This window comes from Sinocyclocheilus anshuiensis, unplaced genomic scaffold (assembly GCF_001515605.1).
Source record: "Sinocyclocheilus anshuiensis isolate Anshui unplaced genomic scaffold, SAMN03320099.WGS_v1.1 scaffold605, whole genome shotgun sequence".
Lineage (NCBI taxonomy): Eukaryota > Metazoa > Chordata > Actinopteri > Cypriniformes > Cyprinidae > Sinocyclocheilus > Sinocyclocheilus anshuiensis.
This window is the reverse complement of record NW_015539865.1, coordinates 354,431-365,180: the sequence shown is the minus strand read 5'-3', so window position 1 is coordinate 365,180 and position 10,750 is coordinate 354,431. Positions and strand designations below refer to the sequence as shown.

General features: G+C 39.2%; 1 protein-coding gene across 1 annotated transcript in view; it reads left to right on the top strand.

Moving 5' to 3' along the window:
* Nucleotides 1-2,159: 2,159 nt before the first annotated feature.
* Nucleotides 2,160-10,750, top strand: part of LOC107684990 (transmembrane protein 132C-like) — a 239,349-nt gene continuing 230,758 nt past the window's right edge. Inside the window, 2 exon segments of the mRNA XM_016481397.1 lie at nt 2,160-2,225; nt 2,661-2,835. Coding sequence (XP_016336883.1) covers nt 2,160-2,225; nt 2,661-2,835 — 241 coding nt within the window.

The following is a 10,750-nucleotide window of genomic DNA, read 5'->3' as shown; positions in this document are numbered from 1 at the left end:
GCTTCCTCTAGCGACAGCCGCCTTCATTATTTGAGGAAATCGTTGTTAGTCATCACAAATGGCTCATAATAAAAGCAGTTTTTGTTAACTCAGTCAGTACGTAGTCTCCCAAGATGATGAATGGCGTCCCAAAAGTGGTTTAAAGATCAGTTTGTGGTGTGGAGTTTGAAAAAAATTTTGATTTTTATTATCGTTGACACACAGAGCAAACCCCCTCTAATTTATATATGTTCCCTTGAACTCTGACACTTGGAAATTGATCACAACAACAGATTTGATGGGACAAATTTGCATATTAACTGCCACAGCTTGCTAGTGATGGGGAAAAGGCTACAATTTTAAAACTAAAATTTTAAAAACTTGGTTAAACTTGCTCAGTGAATGGTACAAAAATTATTTGGTCCTTTTTCAGGTATTTGTGAGCTTTTTCATTATTACCGACTTGTTGATATTTTTTTATATATATATGAATATGTAAAATATATAAAATAATTGATATGTAATTGTATATTTTTATATGAATTGATATTAAATTAATATATTTTAATTATGATTTGATATGAATATTCATTAAAGTATTAAAATGGTCAAATAGTGAAATTTCTCAACTTTTCATGACTGTATCCTTACTGTTTGAAATTTGTTGAATGCCGAATTGTTGTGAATTATTGGTGAAATTTCGCAACCCTAAATGCTAACCCTAAACTTCTCCAAACTATACAGAATAGGCAAATTTTGCCTAAATTAAAGAACTATTCCCAGACAGCAACCAGTGTCGGCCCAGATCCGGCCCACATCTGGCCCGCATGGATTTCACGCCAACACTATGTTGCTGTCTGGGTTTGATTTAATAATTAATGGCTTCCTGAAGATATGTTTAAGTGTGAAAAATATATTCCATGAATATCAATGCTGGGGTCTCTTAGGGTTGATGATGTCTGTGTGCTAGTGTGTGCCTGTGCGCATATAATACAGGAATAGAGGGAAAGAAGGCAAGAAAAGGAGACAGAGATACAAGAGAGCCGGTGGTATTTGTTCTAAATGTACAATGCAGTGTATTCAGAAATCTGGGCCAAAAAACATCGATCTCAAAAGCTGGGCCTGGCGATTAGATTCGCCTGCTATCATTCACGCACTCAATAGCTGGAAATATTTCGCCTGCCAAAGAAAAAAATAAAAGCATGGTCGAAAATACAGCTCCTGTAATCATCAAAAAGGTAGATAAGGAGTTAACAGGCTTCGTTTTAAATTAATTAGTTTAGCCTTTAACCAAAAAGAGGCACCATGTATGCAAATGCATTTATCTTGGTGGATGTCAAAGTTTTACAAGACAACATTATTGACAACATTAACTAATGTTTTGATATATGATCTTTTCTTTATTGTAGATTTACAAGTAAAAACATCAAATGCATGAAAAATAGGAAGGTGGGAATACATTCAAATCTTGCATTGCCTGTGCCACTTAGACCACACACAGAGACAGGTTATTCACTAATTCCTCACTAGGGGTCCCTGTTACTCCTCTATTTGATCAGAGACTCACACTTACTCATGCTGAGGTTCCCACTAAATAGACTTTTTCTCATACTTCAAATATATCTTGATATACTTTATTTTTAGGTAGTCAAGGTCATAGGTTGGATTCCCATGGAATGCATATACTGGGAAGATGTAGAAAAAGAAAACAGCTTGAACCAACCTAAGTAGGTTTACTGGTCTTTACTTTGGTTTGTTGGCTGGGTTTTGAGGATTTTAGCATTTTAAATCTGGTCGAGAGACCATCTTAAACCAGCTAAGATCAGCGAAGCAATTATGGTCAAATTATGTTTTTTGTTTCAGTAGGTAAAATGTACATTTATTTAAAGTCTGTCAGCATGTTGATTTGAACCAAAGTCATATTTGTAAGCCAAAAATCAACTTTAACATTCCAAACTGTCCAGTCTTTGAAGGCTTATGTATAAAGCTTTATATATCTGTTTCCCTAACTTTAAAAAAACAGTACAACAGTGCGTAAAAACTGCGTTTTGTAAAATGAAAATGTGTTTTTGTTAATCCATCAGCCTCCTTGGTTGCAGGGATGAGAGGTTTTCCTTGCTTGTGATTGGCTGTCTTTTTAGTGCACCTGTTCTGTGGGAAAACCCCATTGGCTAGCCAAGATGTCACTCATTTTCGCCTCCTCTTCACGCGCTTCCCGCTCTCAGAGCTGGAGTACCAGCTCGACTGTTGGCCTTTCTGTCTCAGGAGAACTACGCGAGTAAGTTCATTTAGGGAAAGCGAAGATAAAAACCAGACATGTTAACGCAACAGCAGCGTCACAGGAGCGATGGGAACATTTCAGAGAGAGTCAGCGGCGACCGCCGGTGGTTTTGCGCTCTCGTGCGCCAAGAGACGGATTCATAGGACGCGCGGAGAACATCACCAACTTCTGCGGCGCGTAACTTCATAACGCCACCGGTCCGGACCTCTACACTTGTTTTAAACTTTGATGTACTGAAGGAATAATAGCACCAGAGGAACAATGACAGTGACTTTCCCTGGCTTCTCATAACGCCGTATCACTTTAGTGAAGCGTTTGGTTCTCGTTTCTAACGGAAATTTGGTGATAGTTAAAGGACACGGATTTTTGGGGACCGTAACAACGCCAATCTGCCGTCGAGCCAGTTACATTATCACATGACTTTCCACAGGATTATGTTATTTATTCAACAACTTCTCAAACTAGACTATTCATAATATCGTGTTTGAACAATACACTACCACCCAGAAAGCCAAAGATGATCGCTGGACGGATGGCGTTGCTGCAAGCGCTCCTCGTCGCGTCTCTCCACGGAGGTAAAGAAACATTTAGGCACATCCAAAACTTGTTGCTAGATGGCAGATCGTGCAGATTAAATTTAGCGAGCATGCTAAAAATGACAAGCATTCTTCATATATTCAAACAACTGTTTGTTATGAAGCCCAATGTCAGTGCGCTTTCACGTCTGTAGCGCGAATGCAAAAAAAGTTGGTGCAGGCTGCTCTCTATTCCACTTGACCCATTTTAACATCTTAATTTACAATTGAAATATTTATAGATGAATACACACATTTCTGTGGTTAGTGGTTCGTGCATTTGGTCGTTGGAAGAGACTGGCGCGCAGCGACAGCATTGGTGTGGTTTTGTTGTGCCAAGCGTATAAATAATAGAAATGTTGGTTTCTCACCTTGTTGTTTTGCAGTCTTATCATGAATTATGCATGCATGTAGTTAGCTGGCAAGACAGAGATGTAGAAACGGGATGATTGAAGCGTACCGCACGAAATATCGCGTGGAAACGACAGTTTTATGATAGTGACACGAGCACATTTATTCTCGGGCATTTAGGAAGAGAGCGTGATGTGCAATGTTTTAGCTGTTTATAATTTTTATTTTTTTATTTTTTACATGAGAGTATTATCCGTAAGGTCTTCAATCTCGTCAAAAACAAAAACATCTTACTGTGCAAATGAAAGTAAACCTAATTTCTTTTCGCAGGAGTATTTTCTCCTTCTGTCATTAATTTATAATAGCTTGTTAAATGAGCTGATGTGCTGAGTAACACAGATGCATTTCATTTTTTTAGCCTTTATGTGGACAGTACTGTTATATTTGAGTGAGTATTGAATACATACAAAGATATTTGCTGTGCTAAAGGTGAGCCACCCTATTTTCAGTGCCCACAGATGCAAGAGACAGTGATGAAATGAGCAGACTTGTGTCCTAGCAGCGTGCTGTTTTTATTCATCCTCTCCAGCTGAGGACCCGCAGTGGCCTTCACATCTATTTTTACTTACACTATCCCAGCAAGTCTGAAACTGGACATGTCATACAAACAAACAATTAGGCTGTGGGGGGTGAGATAGAGACAGACAGAAAGTGTGGGGGATTGCAAAATTAGAAAGTATGTGTTGAAGAACGTGAGGGATGACAAGTTTGTCCAAGTGTGCGAGGGCTTGGACGGTATCAGAGATGTTGACTCTGGAGACAGCACTTGCTGATCAAGCACTGAAACTGTCATCATCATCATCATTACTGTTTTTTTCCCCAGCCTTCTTCCCTGCAAACGTGGCCTCATACTGCTGTGTGTAATGGACTGCGTGCAAAGAGTACATCACTTTCAAGTTCAGACAGCATGTGGTTTGAATGCATGGAATTGTGTCTGGTGAACTGTGCAATATCCGCAGGAATATTTGCAGATTTGTGTTTGTAGAGAACCGCGCAGTTTTTGCAGGTTAGCGGCTGTCAGTATGATTACGAAAGTGCCAGTTGTTTGATTTATTTATGCTTTTTCTTTTAGACTACAGAACTGCTGACATACAGTAGGATGGACTGTTCGAATTGCGCAGCATATGAGGAATGGAAGCAAGAAGCAGAAAACAGCTTATAATGTGCATGTGTCTGTGTGATGTGCCAGTGTTTGATGACTGAGGAGACAGATCTGTGAGTGAGTTACAGCAAATTTGCAATTTGTCTGCAATTGAAGGCCTGAAAACGCACCTGTTCTCAACAACGCCATCGATAAATCTGTGGGATGAAAGGTTTTTGTTGCTTCAGGGAGTTTTAGGAGCTTAATTGACAAAAGCAGATGGATGTTTACCGAAGGACCGTCTTCCAAGTAGGGCTTAGAGCTCATTTTCCTAGCTGTGCGAAAACTGACTGTGAAGCATCTCTCATCTTCAGCTAACCCCTCCCTCCGGCGTCTGAGGGCAGATATCTGTGTGTTTCGGGGCTCAACCGCAGGTCTGAACAGTTGTAACAAAACCAGAGGTGTTATTAAAACTGTCAGACTATCAGGCTGTCAAACACAGTTGCCCTGCGACACACACACGCATGCATAGACACACACACTGCCCGTGTCTGCGAGCCAGGCCGAGCAAGGGGCCCATATGTTTGAGGGTTGGCTGACACCAGGGAGATGATTTGCTCTAGGGAGACTGTGAAGCCTAAATCTCTTTTGCTCGTTCTCTCTCTCTCTCTCTCTACTCGTTCATACAAACACACACAGCCGTGCAGGCATTCAGGCATGCACAGACACACACCGCCTTGGTGGGTTTTCTTGCTGAGAAACTTTCTAGCAAAGCAATAAATAGTGCATTTTTGCTTTGTTTCTTAAATTCATCAGATTAAATTCAAGATTCACAACTAGAAGTGTGAGAGCTGCGAGTGTGTGCTTTTAATAATCCATAGCCAAAGAGGGGTAATCAAGAAGATATTTCCCCACAGATTGGCATCCAGAGAGAAAAGAGGGATAGTGGACGGGAGGGGGGCAGATGAGTGAAAGTAATGACTGTGATCATTATCTTCTGTGTTTTTAATTGAGATAATGACCCAGAGGAAGACAATGAAACTCCCAAAGGAAAGATTTCTTTCTTTCTTTCTGCCCCCCTTCTTCTTTCATTTCCCCGTCTGTTTTTCTCCTTTCGATTTCCTAGAAGTGACTCTATTTATTTTTATTTATTTATTTGTTTATTCTCTGTTTGTTTATGCTCTATAACCCCGAACAAAGAAGCGTTGTTATTCGGGAGTCTAAAGGTAAATGTTTCCTTAGAAATCCTCTGTTGTGTTCCCATACGAAATACTTAAATGCGATTCTGTCAATTCTAACCCTCAGAGCCGGAGAGAAAGAAGTTTGCTAAGACCGAAATGATTTTCCATTACAACTGCAGAAAGACCAGTTAGCGAGTTCCCATTTTGCAAACGTAATAAAATTGAAAACTTTCATCTCAGCAAATTGATTTCAGTCGGATTCAGAAAGGAAGAATGAAGAGGAGGGGGGGAAAAATCATTAGATCATTGGAGCATGACTGTACCGTGGGACTTTAGGAATTTGCGTATTGCAGTGAGAACACACACACAGGCTCCCGCTTCACTTTTATTAATTCATTCACTCATTCTGTGACTTTGTGAAGAAGATTTTTGCATTAGGGAAGGGCATGTGGGTAAATACAAAGCCAGACTGAAGAAGAAAGGCAGACTGTGATACAAGAAAGGCAGACTGTGATACAAATTGGCAGCAAAAGCAAGATTGGATGGACTGATGAAGAAGGCATGAATAAATTGCCTTAATGACTCAAGAATTTATGCACATCTCTCTCTATTTTATTCTTTTGTTTTCTTGAAAACTTGTTTTCGCCATCTATTTGCAGATTGCCGGAAGATATTTCTCTGTCATTAAGGACTCTCGGCCAGCAGTTCATTTAACACATACATGCCCTCAGAACTCCTGAGAAATGATTGGCATTATCGCCAGCTAGACTCCACATATTCTCGCGCTCTCTTTTGGATGTATTGTAGCCATATGGTATCAGCTCTGGAAATTAGATTTGCACTTTTGTGTTTCTAGTTGGCTATCATTCTCTTTTTCTTTCTCGCTATGGCAATTTTCTGTATCGATTGGGCTTGGTTCTTTCTCCTGTGATGATGTGAGAAAGGGAGAGCGAAGGAGGGGAAAAAAGAGGATACTGGAGGTGTTAGAGGTGGCTCTTGTTTGTGTAGATGGAATAATTAACGCTCATTAAGAGGGTGATGAGAGGCTTAGGGGTGATGCTACTTGTTAGCATAATTAGAGTCAAATAGGCCTCATTATGCAAATTGGGAGGAAGTGTGATTTTGTCAGTGTTTACCTGAACTCTGTCGTACTGATGACCTCAGATAGAGATGACAGTGTCGAGTGAAGCAGAGCATCTAAAGAAAAGCATAATGTGCTGTTATAGGGTGAGAGGAAATAGAAATAAAATAAGCAATGATCTATTTAAGAGATGCGAAGGAGAAAAACGAGTAATGAGATGACAGAAACGAGGGAGGATGGATGAAATCTGTAATCTGTAATCAAATATAAGCTCTGAGGGCAATAAAGAAGCCGCTCCATTTTCAGGGAAATGAAATGTTTCTCAAATTATTTTACCGTAGAGAGATCGCTGGATAAGCCTTTCAGGCCAACTCTGTCGCAGAAAGAAAAACATCTCTCTGTATAATAGGATGGGTGAAAATAATAAAACAAAATACGATGCCCTGCAAGCAGCAGTGTCAAAGCTAACACTGTGAAGTCATTGTGCTGTGGTGAAGAGCGCTCCATGTGTCAGTATTTTCCGTTCCTCTAGAGAGCACTTGCGTGGTGGCCTGCAAAGCATTTTAAAGCGCCGGAAGCCGAGACTGTGAAATGTCGCAGGTATGGGATTTTATATATTTATGAGGCTTGTGTGTGTCTATGGTTGTCCGTAAGGCACCGACCTCTACTGTGGCTGTACTAAGGTGTGTGTGTGATGGATCGAGGCTCTCGTTAACCGCAGGCCTCAGTGGGTGATTACTTCTCAACATGTTGCCTGTCCTGCTGAGTTTTGGCACCATGATACACACACACACACGGTTAAGACCTAAATGACTTTGCTCAGAGTTGGGTGGAGCGCTCACAGCTCTGTGTGTGTATATGTGTACAGCTCATCTTGGCACTAGATCACTCCATCACTTTGCCAGGCATAAGTTCTGTCAGATGGTCTGTCTGCTTGGCGTGACCTCACTGCTCTCTGTACGCATGCGATGCAGTAATAGATAAATAATGCTTCTGTTCACAACATAAAAGCTTCCTTGGTGAACAACTTAAAATAGAAAGAAACAAATTAACATTCCGCATGGTGCAAGAGTATGTTCTGAATGATTCACGCCCTCTCATTGGCAATTTCCGTGTCTCTCTGTTGCTGGCCAGATGAACGACCTGCTCTGTGTTTTGTTCTAAGAAACAGTTTTGATTGAAAACAAAAAGTTTCATTTAGCCAATTAGAATACAAGAAGCAGATGAAGTCATGTCAACTTATTTATGAAAACCATATAGGATGTAATTCAGGTTTTGTTTCCCTGTCAACATTTTCTCAGCCCTTCCATACAAAAAGATTGTTTAATTATTTTTGAACATTTATAAAACATTTGTTTCATTGGTATATTTTTTTATTTGCTCTTCATATATATATTTTTTGTTGAAGTTTTGTTCACTAAAATATATATAGTTTCAATTTTATTTCCTAATCTGCATAAAATGGGTATTTATTTTGTAAATGCATGTTATAGATGTTATCGTGAATGATTAATACTGACTTCTTAATGTTTAATCAAAATGTCATAACTCGGTCTTCTGGTGAAAACAACAGACTTCTCTCTGGTGACGTATGCTGGACTTCTCCAATCATTTAAACCCTGCTTCTCCACAATCCAAAATCCTGATGGATCTGTCACTACTTCTGTGTTTTGTTTTTTTTTTGCTACTTTAATGTATCATTTTCACTGTGCAAGTTCTATCAGCTCTGTCATGCTGGTCCCACGGCAGTGGATCATGCTTTTTTGTTGAGCCATGATGTGTTGCAAAAAAAATTAACAAAAAAAAAGATCAATATACCACATAGAGTATATTGTGAGTTTGGTAGCACAACATACTCTTTCCCAAAATGACCTTTGATGTTGTGAACACTGACATAAAACTGAGACAGTGTTTCATGGAGCGGCTGATCATCCTAAATATCATAGAGATTGTAATGCGTGATTTGTGCCATCCATGGAAATTTCTGATAAACTCTTGGCATTTCTACTAACTGTACCGGTCCCTGAGACAGTCACATCCTTGTGTGTGTGTGTGTGTGTGTGTATTAGGGGTGTGCGATATATATCGTCTGCGATAATATCGTAATTGTTGTTTTAACAATGTGCGATTTGACATTATCGAGTATTTTGCAAAAACCATTCAAAACATCCCTACAGAGCGCATGCATACATTACGTGAAGTCTAGACTAGTGCGTGTGCGCATTTAGTGTGTTTTCTTTTTTAAATGATTCGGTTCAATCGCAATGACTCACTTATTAACAGTGACTTGCTGCCACCTGCTGGCGGTTTTAATTTGAAAAATTTCGGCTTTTTCGTTCTTTTCCCTATTTTTTTTTTCTTTCATGTTTTAAATAATTCAAATATCAGTATTCAACGTTTTATGTTTAATATATCAAAACATTATTTATGCATTTGTAATTGCAGGTTAAACATTGAAAAAATGTAAACAAAATACATGTGTGTAAATACATCTAAATGCCACTTCTGTGTTGATTTAATTTGCTTGGTAACAGCCCAAATGTCTTATTATTCTAATTCCCTGATTAAATGTAAGAATTTGACTCAAAAGATAATGGACACTTTTAGAAAAAATGGCTTTAAAAAAGGTAAAAATGCCCATAAAATGTAAAAATCAGTTTAAACTTATTGGAAAAGATTAATTTCTATCAGTATAAACGGACCACCACACAGAATATGAAGAATATTAAAAACATTAGGAGTCAGCTGTCTTCGGCAGTCCTTAAGGTACCAGCACAATAACACACTCAGCAAAATATCGTCTAATTATCGTTATCGATAAAATCCCATAAAATATCGAGATATAATTTTTTGTCAATATCGCACACCCCTAGTGTGTATAATAATGCACCTCTGCGAACACCTACGTCCTTGCGTCACATGGAAACACACACATGCTCACAATGATATTGATGCACATCTGACATTTTGAGGCTCCATTCGTCTTGAGAGGTGGGACTGGGGGGGTGTGGGGTGGGACCGGTGACATTTCATGCAGCCATAATGTTATTCATTATGGCAGAGGGGCACTGGAGAGGGTACAGCGGGCGCTGCCTGTGTGTGCCACAACCCATCTGTCTCTTTGCCCCCCTCTTTCCATTTCTCACTCCCTCTCTCTCTCACTTTCTGTGGGTGAAATGGCTGCAGCGTTTTTCCCTTCACCCCGAGGCCTCAGAGATATCCTCGCCTGCTTTCCCCTGATAAGACAAACCTACAGCACTTACCTTTCCCTCTCTCCTCCGCTCTCTCTTCTCCAGCCTCTGCTTTAGGAGGCAGAAAGGGGTGTAATCTTTGGGGAACTTTACGTAAGTGCAGTAGAAGAGACCTGTGATATTTGCTTTCACTCAGAGTTCTGCTGTTGGTACCTCTTTAAAGTACCAGTGCTTTGAGTGGGTCTGCTAACACATTAGGAGTGATGGTACGAAGCCAGTTAGTTACGTAGCCAAGTAAATAGACTGCAATTGTTTAAAAGTACAAAGCAGCATTTAATAAACCTTGTGAAATGATTGATGGTTGTTTGAGTGGTGTTGTATAATTTCATCTTATTTTAAGAGTTGTGTTTAGCTTGGTGTGCACCGGTTGCATTGGTAAGAGGACTGAATGAAGGCTCAAGCGGTAATTCTGTTATGGCTAGCACCCACTTACCTGCCTTTTCTACAAGTCAGTTACATCACCTTATTAATATTCATAAGGCAAGCTGATAGTCTCACACATTTTCAGAACAAACTTGGATTACTCATAACTAGCTTGCTTTTAGGTAGTGTATTAATATAATATTTTTAAATATTAAGTTCAAATGTTTGGGGTCAGTAAGATTTTTATTAAGATAAATGATGTTCTTTGGAGTTTATTGTTTGTCAAAGAATCCTAAAAAAGTTGTTTTCACCATTAATAATAATAATAATAAAAAATATTTATTGAGCACCAAAACAGCATATTAGGATAATTTCTGAAAGATCGTGTGACTCTGAAAATGTTATTAATGGCTGCTGACAGTTTTTTTTTCTTTGCCATCACAGAAATAAATTATATTATTGTATGATCTAATTTTGCTGTATATATATACTGTATATAGGCCCACACACACACACACACACACACACACACACACACACACACACA